Raw genomic sequence first — 26,325 nt, forward strand, 5'->3', positions numbered from 1 at the left:
ATCCTGACAAATTAATTTATGTCCTTCTGTTCTCCATTTGTTCAAAAGGTCTGTAATGCAATCTGCGTGCCTCGCTGAATCTCTTGTTGAGTAATTGTTGAGGAATCAATGCTCTGCTGATGAGTAATAACCCGTCTTTCTCTGGATATAATCAGCATTCAGCTTTCTATTGAGGAAAAAAACTATTGTCATGCATTTCAGGTTTAATGAGAATTACTTTGCTTAAATAAGCTTTTGATTGCACCATACTTTAAATGTCAGTGCTTTTTTTTCTCTGTTAAACACTCGTTATTATTTAAATCCATCCTATACAAAATCGTGAGCAAAAGCATAATTGGACAGGATCACTTTCAGAACCACTTACGAGACCTCATGTGAAATCCAAGTGAAATCATGAGCTCATACTCACAAAACACGGGGAGATTTTCAGAGTTGACGAATGAATAACTTGAAAGAAAATTCTTTGCCCAACAACTCGTTTTCTGTTATGGTGGAAAAGCTGAAATACATTTACTGTTTTTGAACCTTGAAGGTGCCCGGCACAGTTTTAATGACGCCGACTTTCTGCTCTTTAAACCCAAATTGGTTTTAATTAATTTACAGAAAATATTGGGGTTTGTTTTTGTACTGTGGACATACTGTAAAAAAACAAAACAACAACAACAACAACAAAAAAACAGACATTGCTGTTCTTTTCTGTCATTTTTCTGTTTATCCATGACTTAATTGCTTTGGCGTAGTATGGTGATTATCATTAAGAAAACCTAGCTGTAAAATCTACCATTTAAAGTTCAAAATCTACACACAATGTTCATCAGGTGGGCCAAATTGGAGTCTTTGCTGGGCCTATTCTGTGCCCCTGGCCTTATGTTTGGCACCCTCCTTTCATAAAAACGCAAATGATTTCAGACATTTACAATTCTTCTGTTAACTCCTAATTCGTAGTGTTGCATCTCAGTGTGCGTCCTCTGCTCCGACAGATCACCTGTTTCATGATTACTGAAACCAAGGAGATTTTTGAGCAACCTGGTAACATCAAAACTGTTTAAATACTCCATATTGATTTTGACTGTTTCTAACAAACTTGTCTCCAACATTGAAGGAAGAAACTGTAATATGTGTGTGTTTCTACGTGGAGTGGGCCTCAAAGTTCAGCATAACTCGCAGGTCTCCCTCGGGGTTCGGTATTAAGGCGACCACACCTTTGCTGCCACACCACCGCTATGTGGCCACTTGGCAGTGCAGTGCGCGTCTTGGACACGGCGCTGCGCTCTCGGCGCTCCGCCGCTCTGCTCATCAGAGCTCACTCCGCCCTCCCTCCCTTTCTCCCTCCACCTCAATCTCAACCAGCCGCCCAGCGAGAACAGAGAGCATCCATTCGCGTCTCTCTGACAGTGACAGAGGCTGCTCGCCATTGCTCACCGCACTTTTCAGCCGGGACGTCGATCTCGCTGACTGCTCCGTGCAGAAGTTGCGACTTCACGCTCGTCTGTTTCTCGTGCCAGGAGCTGAGCGCCGGGTCGGTCCGGTTGCTTGACACACACGCACTCGCGCGCTCACACACCCTCCCGGGCGATCAGTTTATTCCCTGGATGCCGGATGAATTATCTGGGAGTTGCGAACAAGTGAACAACAAAGCCGAGGCTCGAGATCTGCCTCCTCGCTCCTTCCTCCGAAGACGAGACTCCAGGCAGAGTTGGGGACGATAATGATGGGGACGTCCCTGTATCTTCCTGTTGTGATTTTACTGATGCAATGTAAGTGGAAAATGGAAAGTGTTCATTCGAAGAAGTTGCTCTTACAGTGTTCCCTTTTATTTACTTTTCTAGACGAGGGCGAAACCATTACGAATCATTAAGAATCGATTATTTAAAATGTGCTTGAAAGCCTAGATGTTTATATTGTGGGGAAATTATTCTATGGATTTTCACTTAAGTCATAGTACAGCGTTGGTCTGCTTTCTATAAACATGCTTTGGAAGATGAATATATGGAGGAATTTTTCATTTCATGTTTTTTTCTTTTTTGGATTCACGTAATTGTTCATTTGCAACTCCCCCGCCGCGGTTTAGTTGAACCCCCTCTGAGAGAGTGGGCCGTGGTGACGGTGCAGCCAGGCTGGGTTCCTACAAGCTGGCCCCAAAGTTGTATTGGCCTGGTGCCACTTAAGGGTGTGGGTGTTATGTTGGTGGCGGGTGGGTACCCGTTTTTGGCAGAATGAGCCACAGATCTGCGCGTGAGGTCAGCGCTTGGATTTCTACCAGAAACTTCAAGCTGGTTTTCACCGTGACACGGAGTTTGTTTGTTTGTTCAGGGGCGGTGGGCGGGAAGAAATCAGGAAATTGGAAACACAAAACACAAAAATTTTAAATTTATTTTAAGGCGCAAATAACAAGAAAACATTTAAAGAGGGCTGATCATCCTGCACGGAGACGCAGGAAGGAAGAGTGCTGTTTGGGGCTTGAGCGTGAGATGGATGTGATGAGACAGTGAGAGTGAGTCACGCACATTTTACTCACATTTCGCCACCTGTCAGGACTCCGGGTCAGAGTTCACAGAGCTGTGTGTTTTCAGTCCCGCTGTGATAGAAATCACTCGTCATGTGGCTCAATTGATGGATGTCAGCAGGTGAGAAGAGCACCATTGAGATCCCGCCAGCTCCACTGCTACTTGTACATTGCATTGTTTAAAAAGCGGAAAAAAAAGAAGTAGAAGAGGAAATGTTTTGGGTGGGTCTCTGGCAAGTGATCCTGAAGCTTCTATGTCACCTCACACACACACACACACACACACACACACACACACACACACACACACACACACACACAGTTTAAGTAATATCCCCAACCTCACCCTCTCGCACACATGCACACATATATCCACACATCAACTCCCTCATATCAACCTCTCCCTCTCGCACACACACTCTCATGCTGTGTCTGTCTGAGACAGCTGTTGCTCACAGTCTTACAGTCATACACAGACTGGCTTTGTTCAAATGGAGAACACACACACACATACGCCCGCACAGTCAGTCGTCATCCTGTTTTCCTGAGCACCCCCCCTCCACAGCCTTGAAACGTGTTTGCCCTCCACGTTCATGCTATCTACATCACGCAGGCAGACAGGATATTTCCTATGGGTCCATCTCCCTCCCTCTTTCATTTGTTCTCTGTTAATTTGAATAAGTGCCTTAATTATTACTGCGCCATGCTTTTGACCTCGGCACAGCCCTGGCAACACCCGCCTCAGTCTCTGTAATACTCAGAACGGACCGCGTAATGAGAGTAAAGCTGAGTGCCAAGGAGTGAGCGTGCCATCCTTCTATTTTTTGCTCAGGGAAGAGGGTGGCTGTCCCTCCTGTGAGTTTAAGCAGTAGCACTGTTTGATTGATGTTAATGCCATGCACGACATCCGTGTGTGTGTCTGTGTGTGTTTTAGTTTTTTTCCTTCCTGTGTTGGTGCTATTGTTAGTCTTTCCCGTGCTTCAGAACCACCACAGGCCCACAGAAGCAGCATTTTAATTACCGCTGTGGCCAAATCCGATGCTATATTGGAGAATCACCAGAGACCTGCTGCTGTGGTACTTATTATAATAATCTTTTTCATCTGGCAAATCTAGTGCAACACTGTAGCCCCTCATTAGGCTATTTTGCTGTTCACTTGACCAAAGTAGTTGAAATCCACCTGGATTGGTGGAAAAGTGTAAAACAGAGTTGATTTTCAACCCCTAGTGGTCCATACTTATGTACTGTGTAGTTAGTCTGTAGTTAGGATACTCAGCACTCGGTGCCGGTAATAGTCCTGCTAACTGGAAATGATGTTAACCCAAATCAGTCTGCTCTGTCTGATGATGGTTTTGTACTCATCTATCAGGGCTCCGTGCATTAGCTTCTATGGATGTTCCAGTTTTTGGCCAAGATCCCAGATTCGTCCAGGATTCAGTGTGGTGGTTTACATATTTGCCTATCAAAGTCAATCCTGGAAGGAGATACAAATCTCTTTGGGACTCGGTCAGGAAAGGCGGTGTAAAAATCAGCCAAATGAAAACATGCGGTGCGCTCTGACAACCTCCGGTGACTAACGGAACAATTTGGAGATGTTTTGTGTGTCTTATAAGATTACGCTGTCCATTTGGATGCAAATGCCAGTCATTGTTTAAAGCAGTCCTAATTAAGTCCCAGCTCTGCATGGATCACAATTCAAGATGATCTTTATTTAGCCTTGCTGTAGCATAAACAGCAAGGCTGAAAAATTAAGATGACGTCTAGATGAGTAAAAGTCTGTCCCATATATCTATTGTGTATATAACAGACGAATGATTAAAAACTCCCACAAAACATTTAAATTAAAAAATAAAGTGGTAAATAAAACTTAGCAGTACTTACCGCAGAGGCTGATCAGATTAATCAGACGCTCCCTCATCAAAACAACTCTCGGGACGGGTTTTTTGTGTATTTTGTTTTCTACATCCTGCTGGAAGTAGGACAATGATACGTTGACCAACATCCCAAAACAGGCAGCTGTAGCTGACAGGCCAGCTAGACCTCACCTCTGCTTACTAAAGTTCTGCTCTATTCAGTTTTATTGATACAGCACTACTTCAGAAGAACAGTCACCTCATGGGGCTTTATATTTTAAAGAACTGGACCACTCCACCATGTTGGTGCTGTTGTTGCCTTTTAGAATATTTAATTGAATTGTATGATAAATAATATGGTTTTCGTGCAGGTTTGCTAATGTTGGCAGATGACTCCATACACTGCTGCAAACCTGGTCATTTCTAGCTACAAGAAAACCCCCACATAAAACATATTGGAAGCCAAAATACCTGCTGAGTTTGAGCTTTTCTCAGATTAAAGGTAGAGTGTTAAAAATCTCACCACTAGATGTCACTAGATTGCAGATTGTCAATTCTGTTTCCGTACCTTTCCCGACTCATCTGCATAATCCTAGCTTTGGTGGCCACTGCAGGACAAACAACTCTGGCGGCCATTCATCTGTAGTGAGCGTAAACTGTCAGTCCATTGTTTACCTCCAGATGTCCACATCTATTTATTATGACGGAGTCTGCAAAACTTTGAAACAGGTTCAATACGAGTCCGTGAGCCAAGAAAGCTCACTTCTGTCCGATGACAGCGATACCGAGTTGAATTGTTGAGGATATCCTGAACTTTTCTGTCAGTAAACGCTGCTGTTTTTGCCGCTGTTAGCTATTGTTAGCTGCTGTTAGCAAAGCTTTCTTTGAACTGAATCTAACACTGTCTGACTCTGACACTTAGAAAATAAAGTCTCACACATTGTAGCAATGAAATCAAACAGTTTAGCAGGGGGAAAGTGTGAGTTATAGAAACTTGAGCCTAACATTGGCTGGTATAATATTAGCTTAAAGACAGCTGTTGTTGTTGTTTAGCCTGCTCTTGTTGGCGATGTCCATTTTACCCACTGTATTCAAGATGGCGAGGCAAGATGGCTCCTGTGTGTTTGATTAATTGATTAACTTAAAAGTTTATGAGAATGCATCAGTTTGATATTAAATAAATGTAAAAAAAAAAATAACTGTACCTTTAAGACGTCGCTACCTTAAGACAGCTTTTTTCTCCTGATTGCCTAAACAGAATATGTGTGTTGTGTGTATGTATATATATATATATATATATATATATATATGTGTGTGTGTGTGTGTGTGTGTGTGTGTGTGTGTGTGTGTGTGTGTGTGTGTGTGTGTGTATGTATAAGGAAAAAACACAATAGGTCTGCTTTAAATTCACCCACACGAGCAGCAACAGATGACGCAACATCAAAGTGGCATCCAGGGGTCAGTGGGTCAACTTTTGCTTGCTGGCAGTCGTCTGTGAGCTTGAATAACATTTGTTATTTACTCGACTTACACAGCAGACTGCAAAAGCTACACCATGTTAACATTATCCACCATGCAGTTTTGAAATGATCCGAACGGGCCATGTGTTCATTGTCTGCCTCGACGCCTTTGTAGTTAATTGAGGACAGTGGAGCTGACAGCGTTCGTAGCAGCAGAGCACAGAAAAGCATGACAGAGGCAGCGGGACCTCACTTGCAGAGCCTCTCTGCTCATTTCTTTAAGTGTGCTCTTTTATGTGTATGTGTCATGCACACAAAAGCGCACTCAGTGTGGGCACGTTGTCAGCCCTGTTACATTTCTTCTTTCTCAAAGAGACACCCTTCAAGGTGGCGGCAGGCCTGGTCTCACACTATGTGACAAGAGCTTCTTCCTCTCACAGTCCTACTGTCTGAAAGGATCTCCTTTGCCTTCAATCCCACTCTCTCTTTTATTCATGCTTCTGCGGGTCTCTTGTCCCCCCCGCCCTAACCGACCTCCCCCCGGTCGCCTCACTCTCCTCCACTCCATTTGTATTCTATTCTTAGGGCCGCTCATCTCTCCTTGATCGTTCATTCTTGTCCTTTTTTTAATCTCATTGTATCTCCCTCCCTCGTCTTGTTCACCCTCAAGTGAGACAATGGCTCCTCTGAGGGCGTCGCGATACGCGAGCCAAAGCTACGATGATAATCCTGTTACACTGCTGCAAGTCAACGCACAGCAACGTGAAGGCGAGCGAGGAGGAGCGTGTGGAGGGAGAGCGTGCACTTTTAATTCACTTAGGTCAAAGTTTGACCAAGTGAAGCTGGTGTAAACTATGCAAACATCACGGAAAGCTTTAAAACAAAAAGAAAAAACTTCAAGTTTGCTTGATGCTGCATTTGGAAAATGACATTAGGGTGGTGCTTATGTAAAAAAGTTACTTATAAAAATAGCAGCCATTGTGCAAATTTGTGTGCGAGACCTTTAGAGCGCATAGAGCTGAAGAGTCAGTCTGACTGGCCATCTCCATGTTTTAGTTCACACTTCCTGTCTTTTGTCTCAGCTTGGCCGGCATGCTTCCACCTCACCCCTCCTGCCACAGGGAAACCTTCTCTTACTCACTGTAATCTGGTGACAATGGGCCCTACACAGGAAAGTGGAGATGTGACAATATATGTTGTCACGCTTGTGTTTAAAGTTACAACCATGACATTTGAGTTGTGCTGTTTCCAGGAACAATGGCAGGAAAGTGTGTTTGTGTGTGTGCGTGCTTGCAAGGGCGAGGGAAGTTAATGAGCTTTCAAGAACATATGAAGAAGAAATCCTCTTTTAGCCAAATTATAAGTTTTTTAGAAGTTTTGAAAGCCATAATGTTCCCCAGTACCCCAGAGGCCCATTCAACATTTATTCTGTAATTTCCCAGCTGTGCAGCCTTCAGTCTGAAAACCTTTTTCAGGCTGAAGTTAGACTCTCTGTGTGTTTTAGTGCTTTTCCTGTTCCTGCCTTCACGATTCCGACCTGCTTCTCCATCGTACGTCCTTCACCCATCCTTAACCTCTAATTAATCACAGGACGACCAGACAGTAATCCTCCCCTTAAACCAATCAGCACACAGGAAACACAGCTGCTTCCTCTTCCTGTGTCAATGACACACAGATATCAGGGAAACCCAAACATAGGTAGAAGCTAATGCCTACCATACATCAGGTTAATCTGACCCAGCCCCCCCCCCGCCTCCCCAATGTAATGACTGGTGACTCTTTCTATCTAAACATACAGCAGGCTGCTCCTTAACCCCGCGGGATTAAATCGACGGAGGGAGTAATCCCGTCCTTAACTCCAGATATCCTGGAGAAAGACGACTGACGTCTTTACCTCAGACAGTGGAGCGAGACACCAGAGACGGCCATTAAGTATTCTCCTCTTGCAGTTAGCGGGCAATGTGGAGCACTTTACCCAATTCACCTTGCCCCCTAATGGATGATGAGTGATATTGCATTCTGAACTGCTCTCACCTCTCGTTTTATCTCCCACTCTCCCTCCCCTCTCCTCCTCTTTCACCAGGTTCCCCCTCTGTTCCTGTCACAGTGACGACCAACAGACATAAAGTGGAGGTAGAGGAGCACAAAGGTGAGGCGGGGAAAAAAAATAAAGCAGCCCTCCTGTGGGCCGCTTCCACGTTTTGGTCTTTTTTGGTTTGTTTTTTCTAACCAAGCTTCTATCTGATTCTCTCTGTCAAAATAAATCATAAGGCTATAAATAGACCAAGCAGTTAAAAATGCCACTGATCCTTTGCTGCTGTGGAATAAATATCTCATTGGTCACACTCCCTCTTTAGATGCAGTGCTGTCCTGCATATTCTATACAGAGAAAGACCAGCAACCACGCATCGAATGGAAGAAGAAGGGGAAAGACGTCTCCTTTGTGTTCTTTGGTGGAAAGTTTCGAGGTGAGAAAGCATCCCGTCGCTCTCCATCTTCTCGGTGAACAAACAGGACATTTGTTGTAATCAGCTTGCAGTACCAGCTGGATAGGGTGTGCCACACAAACCCCCCCCCCCACAAAAAACAAAACACTTGGGTACGGGTGAGATATTTCACAGTCTATGTGTCTCTTGTCCTTGATCTCTCATCTTTATGTTTTAGGATTTGAATTTAATGGGCGAAATAAATAATGAATCGCAGCAGCTTTCACCCGGGCCAGTCGTTTTTAAAGGCGGTGCAGTTAGCCTGACAGTTTTCTCAAATATGTCAAGGCTTTGAAATGCCTTTGACCCATCGCTGCCTCTTCATTGGCTGCTTTACGGCTGAAGTTAGTTTTAAAGGTGCTATGAATAGTAACTGTGTTCATAATGTGAGGCTGCTTCTTAGAAATTGCTGCTATATCTTGTGAATTCATGACAAGCCTTGCCATGGAAGTCGTCCGTTCAAGCTGTTATCTCTCTGAGATAACAGCTTTTTGATATGGAGTTATGTAAACTGCACGAGTGCGGATTGTAAAATTTATTATTTTAATTTCAGCTGAGATATCATGTTATAGTTTACTGTTTTAAGAAAAATTCCCCGGCCCCTTAGGTAGAGGGGATTCCCCAACCAGGAGTACTTGATGTAACCGGGACATATATGTGGAAATGTCAGTTTAACTGTTACAATTGAACAACCAAGTGGTGGTAAAGTTAACAAATTGTGGGGGGGGAGATCATATATATATATATATATATATATACAAGAGGAAGTTCAAATAGATTACTGAAAGTATGGCTATTATATGAAAGTAATATCTAATATTACTAATAAACAAATTAGCTTAACATAATAGATAAACACGTAAAACAATGGCTAGCTAAAACGTATTCCTAGCTTTTAAAATGTTGGCTAACCGTATTGATTAACTGTTAAGCTAGTAACTTAAAGTATGGATAAACAGTTGAAATGTTTAGCTAACCACTGGTAATGTTTAGGTGTAGTAGCTAAAAGGTATGTATGAATAATATTGAAAGTAAATAAATACTGGATACATTTGAACACCAAAGGTCACAAAAAGGTTGTTGGGAACCAGTTTCTTAGGGAGACAACAAGCTAATATTTGGTCAATATTTGGTATGGCCACCTTTATTCTCCATCACACTCTTTGGCAGCTTTCTTGTCATGTCTCTAAGAAGTCTTCAGGAATTATTCTCCAGGCTTCTTGAAGGACATCCAAAGCTCTTCTTTGGATGTTTCTGCCCTTTGTTCTGTTCTCTGTCAACATGCTTCCACACTGCTTCAGTAATGTTGTGGTCTGAGTTCTAGGGAGGCCAATCCATGACTCATAGTGCTCCATTGTGTGTTTTTCTATCCAGATATGCTTTTACTGCATTGACGTGTGTTTGGGATAACTGTCATGCTGAAAAATGAAGCTGTTGCCAATAAGATGCTTTCCAGATGGTATTGCATCATGAATCAAAAACTGATGGTGCTTTCCTCCATTCATAATTCAATCAATTTTTGCAAGATCCCGAGCACCACTGGCTGACATGCAGCCACAAACCAGATGGCTGTAGACACTGTCGTACCTTTCCCCTGACCTCCTCTGTATATACTGACAATGATTTAAACCAAATATCGAATCAAATAGAATTTTTCATAGATTAAACTAAAGAAATGGGAACAAATGAGGCTGCTAGTAACAAAGCGCCCAAGTTGTCTGTTATGTGTAGACACAACACTGGTTCATCTCTCAAGTTAGGTGCTTTTTTCACTCTTGAATAAGTCGGCATTAAGTGGGTTAACACACACACACACACACACACACACACACACACACACACACACACACACACACACACACAAATCCTTCTTCTGAGAATGGTCAGGTACAAGCACTGGGCTGAAAATGAGTGAAAAAGCAGCCAGATAAAAACTTTGAAAGACCTTCAGAAAGCCTGAAGATGTACTGTTCAAAACAACTTTAAAGGCTTACAAGAAAGTGTGGCTCCATGGAAGGAAATGTAAAGAAATGAAGGGTTATCCAACACTTGCACAGCGCTACATCATTGGAGAAAATGCATAATAGTTTTCTAAATTCTTAAAAGTTGATTTGTGTAAGTTTCATAGTGAATACAGAAGGATTTCTTGTCTTGGCTAAAAACCTAAGCTGATGAAATCCCTGTAACTAAAGCCATTTATTAGTGCAGTGCGAATACCAAGTAAATATAGGACCAGTGTTACAGGTACCAATGCTTGAAAGCAGCTTATGTAGGGAAGAGCAGTGTTTGATCGTTTATGAGATGAATCCTCATCAATTTGCAAATTATTTTAATACATTTCAATGTTATTTTTTGCAGTAAATTAAAATAACTACTAAATCATTGTGATTTTTACTTTCCAGCTAATTTCAGCTTTTCGTGTATTTTGAAACTTTTTTTTTTTTGGAGACCGGAAATGTAACCGTGTCTGTCTCTAAAGCACTTTGGGTCCACTTCTGTTGTTTAAATGTGCTACAGGCTATAAATAAAATAGATGTGACAGTCAAACACAAAAAGGTATGAGGTACATTGTCTTTCATTAAAAAAAATATAACATACTGAACCTAGCAGATAAAAACAAAGCATCAATCTTATCATGCTAGCATGTCTCTAAGACAGGGGTGTTCAACTCCAGGCCTCGAGGGCCGGTGTCCAGCAGGTTTTAGATATCACCCTGGGTCAACACACCTGAATCAAATCATTAGTTCATTACCAGGCCTCTGCAGAACTTTAAGACATGTTGAGGAGGTCATTTAGCCATTTAAATCAGCTGTGTTGGGTCAAGGACACATCTAAAACCTGCAGGACACCGGCCCTTGAGGCCTGGAGTCGGACACCCCTGCTCTAAGACCATCCAACCAAAATATCGGTAGTATCGGTATCGATATTTAGATCGATCCGCCCACCTTTACCAGTGATACACACAAACTCCTGACGATGAAGTAGAGCGTACAACAGGCTGGACACAGGACAGCCACTCGATAGCTGTACCAGATTATTACTCACACACAAACATGCACTCCGTGGCTATCTGATCAGACTTGGACATTTGCGTTTTCACATACACCTCCATTGGGTAATGTCTACAAAAGTCCAGGGTTCAGTGCATGTGTGTCACATCCAGTAGCTGCATGACAGTATAAGAAATCCTCAGTGTTGGGTTTACAGCGACTCAAAATGTCTCCAAATTATAGCAGTGGTTAAAAAAAAGAAAACATTTAATAGTAGATTATTTTACTCATGCTGCAATTGTTCAATTGCTACTGGTTATTAAATTTTGGGTGGCAGTATTGCAGACCGTAGATTATAACATGCAGTGGCTGTAGCCCACAGCCATGGAAGACATTTCCACTTCTGACCTTCTATTCTTTCTCTCAGGTCCCTTTGAGGGCCGGGCGACCATTGAAGGAGCGACAGTGACGCTGAAAAAAGTGACCCAGGAGGATGCTGGAGAGTACCGCTGTGAGATCAGTGCTCCTAAAGACTCTGTCAACCTGGGCGAGACCAATGTAACGCTTAAAGTCCTAGGTACCACTGACTGAGATGGGAATCTACTGTAATAAGAACATTCAGACTATTTTAAAGATGGGAATGTTTTTTTGCTTACATTGGTGTGATTTTTCTGCCCGTTCTTTTAGTGCCGCCTCAAACCCCACTCTGTGAAATCCCCAGCTCAGCAGTGACTGGCTCAGTGGTACAGCTGAGCTGCAGGGACCAGCACAGCATCCCACCTGCCACTTACTCCTGGTACAAGGACAACCAGCCAATGAACCCGCCCCGTCATGCCAACGCAACCTATCTAATCAACTCGCGCACAGGAGTTCTGGTGAGACAAATAAGTGTGTGTGCATGCAGATAAAGAAAACCAGGCAAATGTTGCACACTGTAGTATCGTGTAAGCATAAAGATGCTTCTGCTGAGTTGCTCTTTGGTTTGATACAAGGTAGCATTCCTGATTCTTCCTCAAGGACACGTCAGGACAGAAGACACTTCACTTTAAAGTGTGCTCTTTCTAATAATAGAGGTTTGTTGGTTGGTTTTTCTCTTCCACAGGAGTTTAAATCTGTAGCCAAAGAGGACACTGGCCGATACAGTTGCCTGGCATCCAACGGAGTGGGACTACCCAAGATGTGCGAGGCCAAGCATATGACGATAGGTGTGTGTGTGTGCGTTTCCACACTAAATCCCGCCTCATCCCCCACACCTTTCAGCACCAGACAAAATCAAGGATGCAGTGGAGAGGAAAAGCCCACTAAGTTCATTCCACCCTGCTTCTAAAGTCTGGACACATTTATAGCCTAGCCTACAGTTTGAAGAGATCCTGTGGCCAGTGTGGGCCAAATTACAAAATATAAAACGACGCTGTTGATGAAAATAAGTGCTGGGCTTGTTAATAAATCATGTAATGTGCTCTACGTTAATGCACACTACCATTTAAGCACTTTAAGTAGACCTGTTATGCTCATTTTCAGCTCCATATTTTTTATTCTTGGACTGTGCAGGAGCAGCTGTGCTTGATTTTAAAAAGTAGTTTATTTTACACTGAGCCTGGTGCAGTCCATCTGTCTGAAACTAGCTCCTCCCACTTGCTTCCCATTGGCTCATTAATGTTTTAACAGCAGGTGGGTGGAGCTTTTGCAATCACAGATGGCCATATTAGGGGTTGCTGCTCTCAGTGACATCACACAGAGCCACGAGGGGAGAAGCCTGTCTAAAACAGAGCATTTACAGCAGTGTGTGACCTGAGCTTGTGGCTCACAGGCATTACTTGTTTAAGATGAGCATTCATCATTGTAACTGTATATATATATGACAAAAAAAAAAGCATATTAAGTGGACTTTATTAAATTATAGGAACGCTGCAGTACAGCTTCCCACTTTAGGAGATTATTTTGCTTTATTTGCTGCTTCCTGATTTATCTTGTGTCTCGCTGCTTCAATAAATTAGCGAGTAAACAGCTCATAATTCAGTCTTCATTCACACTTCCAGAGGACGTCAACATCACAGCGATAGTGGCAACAGTGTTGGGGGTCTTCCTGGCCGTGCTCATCTGTGGATGTGGTGGTTTCCTGTTACAGAGGAACGGCTTCTTCAGCCGTGAGTTTGTGTGGCTGTCTTGGCAGTCCGATAACCACTCCACAGTGCACCAATTAATATAGAAACTGTTTTCAATTCCCGCCAAAAAAAGAATGACATTGACTCTGTTTTCTCTTCCACGGTCCCGGCTCATTCATCAGCAGGACACAGAGGAAGGTAAGAGCTTTGTGATTAAATTAACATTGATGTGAACAAACACAAGCTAATATCTTACACGCTGAAGTCGAGGGGAGGCGGTGGGGAGGGGTGGATTGTTGTTGCACTTAGCCGGCCTGTCTGCATCTGTGTGCTGAGTCAGGACTGTATGGAGTGACAGCTGTGGCTGTGTGTGAGTGTGTTTTTTCATTTGAGATGCAGCAGTGCCTGTTTTTCAACTCACTGGGTCATTTGATTGGCGGCAACAGATGCAAAACCCTGGGAAAAAGTTTTTTGCTATTATTTTTGATTGATTTATTTTTTTTTTAGAATTGATTTCCACTTCCAAGCAGATGTACTAATGTTGAATTCATGTCAAAATACAGCCAGACAGATGACCACTCCACCCGCCTCCTCCCTCCTCAAAACAGGGCTGTGGGGGAAACAATCAGTGCTACATAATTATGGAATAATTACAGGCTGTTAATCAGCAAGAAGGAAAATATTGGCAATAGAAGGAATTATAGGCAATTAAACTGATTGGACGGGTAATTTGAAAAGGATTATTTGGATATTGAAGAATGAGAGTGTGGCATAGCTGAAGGCGCTTACACCCGTCTTACAGACACTGCCCTCCAAACACACCAGAGTGGGTGTAAAGAGGTTCCAGAAGACACAGAGACATAAATGCATGGCCTCGTATCCCAGGTCTGACTCGCCTGACTTTATGTTATTTGATTACTGGCTTGTTACTGCTTGGAGTTTGATGGGGAGTCAGCATAGAGCTCTCCTTAAAGCTGATGCGAAAGCTCTTTGTCTGGGTTAAAGTCTGATGCTTATCCTGCTGAGCTAACTGGAGTTGTCAGTGTCAACTTCCTATTTATAGAACAGGCTTCTTCACAAAGAATCAAAGACAATGCGACATGATTTCTGATGCACCGATAGTGGGTACAAATTTACCGAGCGGCGATGCAGATCTAGATTGTGGCATCTAAGAGAAAAATGGTCCCTCGGGCACCTGGTTAGATGGATGAATGTTATTTCATGCTGAGGACTGACAGCGGATGTGTTTTCAGTCGTCGTAGATGAATGTTGGTTGAATGAAGCACAGTTCGGACTGTTCTGGCTTTTTTTTTTTTAGGATACTAAAAAGCGTAGCTGCGGTCACATTTAGTTGCTCACTTAAGATCTTGTTGGAAAATATTAGCCAAAGAAGAAGGAAACAGTTTACTTCTTTTATTTCAAATGAGGCACTAGTGATTTCACAGTGTATGGTGAATACTTGAAATGATCGGTTGTAGTTAGAGCTGGGCGATAGAACGATAACGATATGTATCGCGATATAACTTTTTCTCGATAGAAAAATTAAACTATCGCGATAGACCTCGCCGCTCTTGTCCTCTTAAAAAAAAAAAAAAAACAGCCAATCCAAATTAAGTAGCGCAGAGCCGAACCAATCACAGCCGCAGCGTCACGTCACGTGACTTGTTACGTACAGCACAAGTGCCAAGCCGCACATGTGTATTTGTTTGGGAAGCAGCCAGCCACCGTACCGCCCGGGTAATGGAGGAAATGAGTGTGCCGACTAGAAAAATCAACCGAGCGTGACCGAAGGTTACCGAAGAGAAAACAGATGATGGTTCCAATGCCGGAGAGATTGTCGAACGGAAGAGCCATAGAAGTTCCGTAGTGTGAAGGTATTTCGGCTATTTCAAGTCTGACAAAAAACAGAGTAGCGTGCACTGTAAATTGTGCCGAAAGCAAGTCTGGAAATACAATAAACTGGTGCATGCGCTACGTCCACACGTACCCGGGTATTTTTGAAAACGCAGATTTTTCTATGCGTTTGCACCTTTCGTCCACACGTAAACGGCGTTTTTGGTCACTGAAAACGAAGATTTTTAAAAACTCGAAAACTCCGTTTTTGCATTTACGTGTGGACTAGAAAAACGGAGAAAACGCAGCGTCAAAGGTGTGCGCATTTTTTGACGTCACACTGTGCGCCACGTTATTGTTTCGGTGAAATGAATTTCTACAATACTGTTACTGTTAATTCTACTCTCTGCAGTGTTTAAATGCTTACATATACACACAGTTACTGTCCCTCCACACATACGACTCGGTTCTGCTTCTATGCCCCAGCTTTGTTTACTTTTTCCCACCGAGGCTTCTAGACTTCTGATTGGCCAACATTTCTGCACGGTTAGGAATCTAGCGCCACCTGCTGCTTTGGCATGTTCATAGCAGCGTTTTCCTTCATTTCTGCCTTTATGTGTGGACGGGATTATTTTTTAAAACGAAAACGGAAAATCTCCGTTTTCAAAAATACCCGTGTACGTGTGGACGTAGCCTCAGTCTCTGACTGGAAGCGCTAATTCGTCATTCGGCTTTTGTCAGACTAAAGTAACTGTTAAAACTGTTTGAAAAGCTAAGCTATACAACAAGGAGAGATTGAGAATTTCCTTTTAGTTCTCAGTTTATTTGATATTGACAAAAGTTAGTCAGTTTTGTCTGTTCTTCTGTAAAACAAACTAAGATTTATTTTTAGAATTAATATTTTGTTTCTAAGTGGAATTGACAATTTAGTCTGTTTCGTTTGTTCTATTTTGAAACTTAAACGCTTTAGCGGCTGCCTTTTGTGTAGTTTGCAATATTTGCCTTTATTTATCTGAAAAAGTCTCATGTTCCTTAAGTACATCTACCCTGTTGAACTTATTATGGGAAATAAATATTTAAATAAAAACAAGCTGCTGATTATTTCACATTTTACTTGTGAGCAACGGCACATTTAAATCTTACAAATATAGTTATTTGGCTTATATCGTGATAGATATCGTTATCGCCTGAAATGAAAAAAACATATCGTGATATGAAAAAATCTTATATCACCCAGCTCTAGTTGTAGTAAGGAACTAGATATAGTACAGGTCTTTAAAGGTACAGTCAGCTGTACACATAAATATGCATTCTTTGGTGTTTAGTTTGTGGAGTTAAGGAGGTAAAGCAGGAACTGATTGTAAGGTTGGTGCTTCGATCCTAAATATCCTTTATACTGAACCCCAAGTTGCTCTCAGCTGCAGTCGTCAGTGTTTCAGTGTTTGATAGAAAGCATAGAGCACAGTTTGTGGAAGCCACCATGTTCTCCTCCATCCTAATTACAGTGGCTGAAATGGACATTGCCTGACCACGTGTAGTCCACTAATGATGGAGAAGAGAACTCATGGCATTCACATGCCGCAAGCTTTGCTTATGTTTTTGATTCCTTGTGTTTTTAGTTAGTCTACCATTCTAGTAAGACAAGCTTTTTTCTGCATTTAGCAGTAGTTTGTTATTAAATCAGTTAAATCCAAATTTGAACTTGATTTGAATTTTAATTCATGTGTACAACTTCAGACTTAAATATGAATGATCATACCTATGTTTAATCATCTGAGAAGAGGTCTCCCACACCAAAGAAGTGAAAACGTGAAGGAAAGAGTTAACGTGACTGGCACTTCATGAACAGGCTTATTTATTCCCGATATTGTCACAATTACTTACTCTCAGCTTATTAGATATTAGCTAATGTTAGGAGGGTAAGAAAACAGAAATCAATTGCCTGTAATCTGCAGTCTACTGACACCTAGTGGTGAGATTTTACACACTGTGCCTTTAAAGGGGCCTAAACTGGAGCCTTGGGTAACTCCAGCTATTAAATGCATTGCTCAAACAAAAGGCAGTCACACAGTTTGAGCTTTTTAATACTGCGGTGTTGGATTGCTGCATGTGATTGGCTGCATGCTTGCTGGTTTATGAAATGTCATTCATAAAGTGTGCTCAAATAAGCTTGAACATCTTGGTTTACTTCTCTATGTAATTTAAAAATGGGCTTGAACATATTAGTTCTGCCTATTTTGATTCTTACTTTTTAATTTGGGTTTCCAACGTCTGTTGGAATTCAGGTCATTGCTCAAATATTAGATGGACTATTAGGACTTCTACTACTAGTAATATTATTCCAAAGATGAGAGTTTAGAGGTCTGGCATTGCTAAAAACTACACACAAATGACCATAAAACACTGATCAGGGTCATTTCTTTGCTTGTTTTGTTGCAGAATGACAGAATCCACTATGATTCAACATGCCTGACTAAACCTAAGCATATGAGTGAATGTCATTGTTGTCCAACCAGCAGTTCCAGAGACATAATTGGTTGGGCGCCTGTGCATGTTAATTGTGGTATCTTTTGGCTTTCCAGGTATAAATCTGAATGCACAATCCTGTGGGGTAAATTTAACAGAGAGCTAAATGCATGGAATAGAAATCAAATGTGGAGGTTGACAGATTTAGGTTACAAATGTTCAAGCTTTCCAAACCAACAGTTAAGCTGCACATCTTTACGGATGACTTCACACTAATACTCACACTCCAAAGCATGGTGTGCAGTACGAGTCCACGAGGGCATGCTTCTTGTTAAAGCCCATGCCCTGACCCCCCGCAGGTCATTTTGGATCTCCCAGTGTCATGGTGCAGCCCACATCAGCAGCCAAACTCTGCACAGAGCTGAGGACATGTGAGTGTGGCACATTAGGAAATAAAATAAACAGACGTAACTGCTTCGCAGACAGCGAGACTTTGGAGGAACCGCAGAACCTGACCCACCATTAAAACCATATGTTGTTTTGGCTGTTTGTGTTTGGATTAAACAAACGAGATAACGTGTTAATTACTGAGCTTTAGAGGTGCCGGTAAGAAGATTTCTTTTGCTCACAGAGAGCCAAGCTACTTGTTTCCTGTCTTCATTTAAAGCTGAACATCTTTTTGGCTACAACTTTAAATTTACTGGCTAAGTTATGGGTTATTGATATTTTTATTTTTTCCCTGTGAAATAGTTTTAATTTCTTAGAAGAGGATCACTTCCAAAAGACTTATTTTTGGAGGTGATTTCGAGACTATAATTAAAGCCATAGAGGTTGATGTGCCAGACACTCAGCAAGCCAAATGCATTACACAACAGTTCACAGCTCCGCTAACGCGATCACTTAGACTTTTAACTCCACGTGCCGCTGCAACACAATACTGTTGCTGAACAAAAGGACCTTTGTTCAGTTCACGATGAATGATTCCAGTGTTCATAAACGGCGTTTTACAGCATCTCTGATCAATTCCACATTATTTACAGTTAAAGAAAATGAGTATGTCAAATGTACTTACAAGTCAAAGTTGAATATGTGAACTTTTTTGTTTTGAATGGTGAAAACACACCTACAGTTGGATGTATGCACTAAAAGTTCCCTCATCTGGAAAAACACAGGTTACATTAAGATTCTTCGGCTTTTAGTTTCAGATTGAACACATAATTGTTACATTTAAATCACATTAAACTACATTAAAGTCTTCTCTGATTCAAGATGTTCGCAGATTCTGGTCGAAAACTGATTTTCCTGTGAACAAAAATTTGGTTTTCATTTGCCAGTGAGTTTGTGTAATGAACCATTTAGGGGAGGAAATGAGGTCAAACATCATAAACGGAAGCAAGAAGTAAAAATTTCAACAGTTTTGATGATGTCTCAAATTGACACCAATTTCTCTCCATTCACAACCCAAAGAAACGTAAATATAGATATTTTTAATTTTCAACCTGATTTTTTTGAAGCTGCAACTTTCACTGAGCGTTGAACTCGTGGCAGACAAAAGGGCAGCGCTCTGACCATCATTCAGCCTTGATTGCTTAATCCTGTAACACCGAGTGTGTCATATTTGATACACGAGTTTTTAAGATCTCTACATCAATTTATATATTTTAACTTCTTTCTTTTTTTTAATCGCAACTTTTCAATGTGCAAATCCCTCTTTTGCACTATTTAAAATGACTGTAAATGTGAAAGAAAGAAATTCAGGGAGCTGTTTTTTAACATCGAGCTTGTCATGTTGAAAGGAGATCAATAGCACTCTCATAGCTGTTTATTCAAACAGGAGACGTTAGCTTGGTGTAAAGATTGGAAATGAGAAAAGCATTACCCCGACTCTCTCCGAATCCGTACCACAGCAGTCTATAGAAATGGCTGTAACTCCTAAATAATTAACAAATTATTGTTAGAGCAATTAAAGTCTGCACATCTTGATTGATTTAAAAAGGTCTCTCATTCTCCAAATGCACATACACAAGCCCTCCTGCGACAAACTGCAGCACTTTCCTTACACTTTGCTCTCCACTTTGTTCCAGTGCTGCCTAATGACGAGCTCGCTCTGACTGTTCTTCCTACCTGTGTTTGCCACGTGCATTATTAATACAGGCGAGATATAACTCAGGTTAGAGCTGTCAGGTGTTCTTACCATGTTTCTGTCTTCCAGGTCCAATGTCAACTACATCCCTCCACCCCAAGAAGTAAGTGTTTGTTTTCAGGTTTGCTTCTTTCCCTCTCACTTTGCCTAAATGTAGCAGTTCGCACTTACCGGATGTTTGATGTGTGTGTGTGTGCTTTTTAATTTAAATCATCAGTTTATTTAGCAAACATTAATACTTGTTTTGTGTCCCTCTTCTCAGCCCCAGGATTTTAAACACACACAGTCGTTCATGCTCTGAGAAGCTGGTCTTCCTCTCCAAAAGCAAAACAAAAAGAAAAAAAAGGTGATAAGGTGCCAACACTGGATTCTGATTTTGTTTCGGACTCAGAACGAGCTCTTGATCTTCCAATACGTGCTAATTTCAATCTTTATTCCTCCGCCAATCCTTCCGGATGGTTGATGTCAAGAAAATCTGCAAGGCTTCTTTACTCTGGCTTTGCTGTGTATTCGCCTCTTACATTGATGTCTCCTGCTATTATGGGATTAAGTACAGTTTCATGGTACTCTGCTTCCCCCTGGTGGTCAGATGTTGAATTTGCAATTGATCTTTTTTTTTCTCAGTATAAATTTCTAAGGCTAACTGCTTTAATTACTCAATTTTTATTTTTTACCAAAGACTGATGTTTAATTTGATAGATTTCTTGTCTTTAAAAAATTGAATCATGACAGGGAATTCTCCTTAAAGCCATAAGGGAAGCATCTCAGTTGTTTTCAATAAAACTACAGCTTACCTCAGTCAGTATTTCGTCTTCGACACTGGGACCACTCGTGATCTTAGTAAGAACAAGAAGCCACTTAACAATAACGCTGAGGACAACCCCATTCCATCCTGATGTGCCTGCATGGTCTTTTTTATAAATATACATATATACTATATACCTTGTGCCTTTTTAATTTGTCTGTCTGTCATATTTATCTATGGATCACAGTTCTTTTTTTGTAAAAAAAAAAATTTGCCTTACTTTTTTCTTTATATGTCTTTATATTTCTGTGCCACTGATTATCAAATGGAGTGTCTGTTTTTAGGCTGTGTGAATGACTTCAGAGTTTTATTTGAATAGTGTATCAGTAATAAAGTTTTTTCTACTCAAGCCCATGTTTGTTATTACCGTGTTTCCAATGGTGGAAAGAATGCAACACGAGAAGTAGCTGCCTATACACTAGAGGTGGCATGTTCTTCAAAACCACAAATTACGTCAAGTTATCTCACATGTTGGGGGGGTTGGCAACAAAATGAGATTTTCAAGCATAACACTGTCACTAAAACCTGCCTGTAAGGCAGTCTGCTATCAGTCTGAGATTGAATGGGGTGAAGTTTGCAATTACATACAATCTGTTTCTGATGGTACAGCAACTTCCTGTGATAAATCACTGGAAATTACACATCTGGTGCCGTCTACATGGACAGAAATTCACCTTTAACTTTCACATTTGTGCTCAGTACACTTTCCGATCTCCACACTTTGCAATCACAAGTGGGCATGAGTAAACAATAAAAGCCACTGAGTTTTTCTTCTTTTGTAGATGTAAGGAGGTTGCTGTCCTGGCTTTATTCCTGTGACTGAGCTGCTAGCTAGCTCAGGTAGCTTTGTCGAGCTAAGTGCATCCAGTGTTGGATGGTTTAGCAGTTTGCTCAGCTAATGTTATAACTTTACGGTGGTGCTGATTGACTTAATAACAGACCAACATTTGGTGTTCCTTTACCGATACGATATCATCAGGCAAAATATTGTGATACTACGCTGTATTGATTTTCTGCGCTGCCTATAAAATCCTGTAAACAACCATTAACTTGCAATTCCAAAGCCAGTTACTGATGCAAACCCCATGTTTGTACACTGTAGTAACCAGCTACCTACTAAAGCATCATCTCAAAGTCCTTAAGCATTTGCTGCCACTTTTTATATCCATGTTTGATCAGAACCAAACGTCACTCGCTTTTTCACCATTTTTACATTAGCTTGTGTTTTTATCATCCCTGCCTGCCTTTACCAGCCGCAACACTCAGGTGTTACATTAATATAGATATGGATGTGTTTGAGTAGTTTTCAGAGTAACAGCACTTCTCCCACCGCTGCAGTCAGCACAAGCATCAACCTGACAAGAGGAATTATTCATGACTTCTACTTAAAGTGACAAGAACGTGTAAATCTAATTAAGTGGACTGCAGATTTATCAATGTGGAAAACTGGTAGTTGCATTATTGCTTTATTCGTCAAACTAACTGCATCATCTCTTATAATGCTCACAGTCTCTGCTGTATTCCCATAGATGGCTACAGTGAAGTGCAGCGGCCTCGGTCGGCAAGACTTTACATTAATCTTTCAAGTGATAATCTCCCAGCAGACCTGTTCCCTCCCAGACAGGTTAACTAAATATTTCCAGAGTTGCTTTTCTCCCCCTCTAACAGAATAAACAGCAACATTTTTAACCCACAGCCATGACTACATGCACTTCTGTTTCTTTTCAGTGTGTTTAATGAAGTCGTGCACTGCTTGAAATCACAGCGGTAGATGTTGGTACATTTTCTGAGCGCAGCTTTAAAGGCTGGCTGCACAGTCTAAAAAATTTAGGCACCAGGTCAGACAGAAACTTGCCCTTTCTGATGCTATTTTGGGGTTTCAAAACATTCATCACGGAAAGGCTTAAATGCATCGCTGACCTTGTCATAACGGGGAACGCTCAAGAACGGTGCAGATTGACAGCCAGTTTGCATCTAGGTCAGCCAACATTTGGCTTGCTGCTTTTTGGATATCTACATATAAATTAAAAAATTAAATTAACTGTGCCTCACCATATGTTCTGGGAGTGTCACTGCAGCTGGATGTCTTTCAGTATTTCTAATCAAACCTCCTTCGAGTTCTGAGCTTGTTTGCATTTGTCCAATCCGACAAACGGTTATTTGAGGGAAACTGCTATTAAACATTTTTCAGCTCCAAAGGGAAAAAGTAAATAATGTTGACATCTTTAGTCTTTTAATAGTAGCCCGGGGACAGATTTATAGACATGCAGAAAATGTGCAGGCCTAGTTATACAAGTTCCTAAGCAGCCCTCATTTCCTGGCACAAATTCATGGTTTGAGGGCGAGTGTCTGGAAATTAGTCATTCAGATTTTTAGGTCCAGATTTTACTACACAGCCTCAATCACAACATATTTATAGAGTCACAAAGATCTCGTAGTTCAGTCCACTATCTTTTTTATTAAATACAACATATTTTGTGACAGGTAGGAGATACACAACATGCACATCATTCACTTGGCGCCCTCGTCAAACTTCGGCTCTGCAAAAAAATAGACAAGATGGAAAAAAATGTGAATCACTTCCTCCTGCACTGCAATGTTAGTGATTATTCTGACATCTAAAACAAAAATAAAGGTATAGAAATATACAAAAAGTGGCTACTATTAGCTTCATCAAAAACACATTGAAGTTAAAAAATAAAATCTTCCTGACCCAATTTCAAGCAAGTCATCTGGCTGTGTTTGATGACAACATCTACGCTATTTATAGACCCAAGACTCAAATCACAGACTGCCTCCTCTGTAGCAAAGGCATAAATATTTATGAAGGGAACAATTGTGGCATAATAAGCACATGCCATTGTCACTATAGTCCTGCGCCTTCTCGATAATCAGTAACAAAAGGCACAGTTTTGACCATAAAATAACACGTTTTAGGCATTTGCTTAAATAACACAAAACAAGAATGACCGCATTATGTCAGTAACCCAAAGATTCATTTAAACTGGAAAGAAACAAATCAAAACATTTTTACAGGCTTAGTGCCTCCAGTGCTGTAGTGGTAAGCGAAAGGTCGCTGGTTCAACTCCAGAGACACAAATCCCCTTTGAAATGAAGTGCTGTGGGACCTACCCACTGTGGCGACCCCTTGTGGCAAGGAAACCTTTAGTGATAAATATTTTTACCTAAACTGTAACTACAGTATTAAAGACTATTCAGCAAACTGCACTTGCTGAGCCCATGAGCCCAAACAGACCTGTGAATTTGAATTCAGGGAACTTGTTGAGGTCTCCTCCTCCATATAGTCTCTGCAGTTTGATTACTTCTTCACCCAGATTCTTCTGATAAGCTGGACCTGCATCCACAATGCCACCAGCAGTCCTGGGAGAGCAAAGGCATCAAAAAAATGTTCAACATTCTGAGCACGATTGCAGCAAGAGGAGGAGATGCTGTTTGAACAGATGTTAGTGAAGTGCATGCCAGAGCGCACCCAAAGGACATTTAAAGTTAATGCTTTGCCAACGGCTGACCTCTGAGCTGGAAGTCTGTTTGGTAAACTTTATTCAAACTTGTCTGTCAGTGGCTGGAGGTATCACCAACTCACTTGGCCTTGCTGTTGTAGTCACGGATCTTGTCCAGGAACAGTTTCTGGACGGGGTCGAGCTCCTTGGCCCGCTGGAAGAGGACAGCAGAGATGCCGATGTTCCTGCGCAGGGTCAGGCTCACGGCAGAGCGCAGCACGGAGGACAGCTGGATTAACCGGTGCAGAGCCATCTGAAGGAGCCAAAGGGTCGAGTTTGGGTGACATTTAAACTGATTTTGGACGAAATGTGCTGGTACAAAGTACTCTGAGGGCTTTAAATTACACCCCTCAATAAGTGATAAACGCATTTTTCTTTCTGCGTGTTAAAGTCTTTAATTCCGCTTTCACATGGACATGTTTGCTATCTTTTACTAATTCCCTATCAATCAGTACCACTAGCTGCCTTTAGCATTAGCTAGTTCACGTCAAAGGCAGAGCATAGCTAACTAGCACACTCAGTTTGCTACTAACCCAAACACCCAGTCTATAGAAACAGAGTTACTATAACTACAAGATGTTAGATGGGCTTTACTGAGTTGCTGCTTGCTGGTCAACACTTGACGTTTCCTTCATTCAAATGACAAAACAGCGGCTTATGCTAACATGCTAAGCTAGCTTTAGCTGACACTAGGGAGCGTTCGGACATTTTTATACGGTTTGATGTACCGCGGTGTGTTACACCACCGCTCTCACCAAACGCACCACCGTGCACGTATCTGTGTACGCAGAGCGCCGTGACAGAAGAGGTGAAGTTAAATGTTTTATAGCTTTTCTTTTTAAGACACCGTACTCACCTTGGATTTGACACCCAGAGCAACAGAGCCAAATGTGAAGGACCGCGGTGAATTGTGGGAGTTCGTTGTTGACAGGAGGCGTTCGCGAACGTCAAGCATTAACTCTATATGCGCAGGACTGCGCACGCTCAGTTTGATCTCAAATTATAGTCGAAAGAGGTCAACGAAGTTTGACTTAAAATGACTAACAGAAGCATTTTTTCTAGCTAAATTAAAGTGACCTGGTTGTAAATGACTCTTTCTATTGAAAATCTCTATTATGGCTTTCTAATTGGCCGTGGAAAGATGTTCATTTTATCACATTAATGCATTTCTCTTGTTAGTTTACTTCTCGCCGAATTCCACCTTCACTGTAACTTAGCTATTGTGTTTATGGAGGAAAAGTCTTGAGCCACCCCTATCTGTCTTCAAATCTTGCTGTAAAAACTGGAAATAGTTATAATCAGTTTTATTCTTCATCACAGTCTGAGCTCTCTCTGGCATCTTTCTTCTCATGTCTTTAAGTAGGCTTCAGGGATAATTCTCCAGGCTTCATGGAGGACATTCAAAGCTTTTTTTTGGATATTCCTGCACTTTGTTCCGTTCGTGGTCAAGATGATCCCACACTTCTTCAATAATGTTGAGCTCTGACCATGACTGATAGTGTTCATTGTGCGTCTTGTCTTTTTAGGTCTGTTTTTATTGCATTGGCATTGTGTTTGGGATCACTGTCATGCATGTCATGTAAAATGAAGCCGCTGTCAGTCATACACTTTTCACATGGTAACATAATGGATGAAAATCTGTTCTGTCAGTATTGACAAGCTCTCCAATGCACTAGTTGAATTCAGCACCAAACCATGACAAAGCCTCCATGGTGGTTGGACACACTGACCTCCACTGTACACACGGACAACAATTTGAACAAAAAATACACATTTTGGATTAGTCACCCCATCAGACTTGTTGCCACTGTCCAGTTCTTTACTAATTTAGCATACCTAAGCATTTTCTTAAGAATAGCTTTCTGGCAGCCACCGTCCCAGTGAAAAAAATTCTAATAAAGCTTCAGTGAACATTAGGTGGACCAAATGCATCTCTCAGATATTTATTCCAATTTTGGATATGGCTCACCTGTTGTAGATAATTTATTGAGGCCTACTGCTTCTTCTTTTGTCTTCCACTTGTCCAGTTTCCTCAGATTTTTTTAAGGATACATTGCACACCATGCTGACATAGCCAACATTTCTGGTTAATTGCTCTTTGGGAATCACATTGTTGGTCAAAAAATATAATTTTATGCCTGTTAGGCTGTTATCATG

General features: G+C 41.5%; 2 protein-coding genes across 5 annotated transcripts; one reads left to right on the forward strand and one right to left on the reverse strand.

The window, feature by feature from the left end:
• Positions 1-1,320: 1,320 nt before the first annotated feature.
• jam2a (junctional adhesion molecule 2a) lies at positions 1,321-20,996 on the forward strand. Of its 4 annotated transcripts, none has more exons than XM_042219948.1 (11): positions 1,321-1,757; positions 7,903-7,968; positions 8,177-8,287; positions 11,723-11,872; positions 11,983-12,170; positions 12,398-12,500; positions 13,335-13,442; positions 13,583-13,598; positions 18,059-18,130; positions 19,912-19,945; positions 20,105-20,996. In XM_042219948.1, the coding sequence occupies exons 1-11, from the start codon at positions 1,709-1,711 to the stop codon at positions 20,141-20,143; spliced, it is 936 nt and encodes a 311-aa protein (XP_042075882.1). In that variant the 5' UTR covers positions 1,321-1,708; the 3' UTR covers positions 20,144-20,996. The 4 variants fall into 4 exon arrangements, with proteins under 4 accessions (XP_042075882.1, XP_042075883.1, XP_005920063.1 ...); XM_042219949.1 differs by having other exon boundaries at positions 1,322-1,757; positions 13,586-13,598; XM_005920001.3 differs by lacking the exon at positions 18,059-18,130 and having other exon boundaries at positions 1,329-1,757.
• Positions 20,997-23,085: 2,089 nt separating this feature from the next.
• atp5pf (ATP synthase peripheral stalk subunit F6) lies at positions 23,086-25,138 on the reverse strand. The gene is made up of 4 exons (XM_005920000.2): positions 25,025-25,138; positions 24,252-24,421; positions 23,904-24,028; positions 23,086-23,187 (listed from the first exon to the last, which is right to left on the reverse strand). The coding sequence occupies exons 1-4, from the start codon at positions 25,121-25,123 to the stop codon at positions 23,159-23,161; spliced, it is 423 nt and encodes a 140-aa protein (XP_005920062.1). The 5' UTR covers positions 25,124-25,138; the 3' UTR covers positions 23,086-23,158.
• Between the last annotated feature and the right edge of the window lie 1,187 nt (positions 25,139-26,325).

This window comes from Haplochromis burtoni, unplaced genomic scaffold, assembly GCF_018398535.1.
Source record: "Haplochromis burtoni strain Fernald_Lab_line unplaced genomic scaffold, NCSU_Asbu1 Contig_40, whole genome shotgun sequence".
Classification (NCBI taxonomy): domain Eukaryota; kingdom Metazoa; phylum Chordata; class Actinopteri; order Cichliformes; family Cichlidae; genus Haplochromis; species Haplochromis burtoni.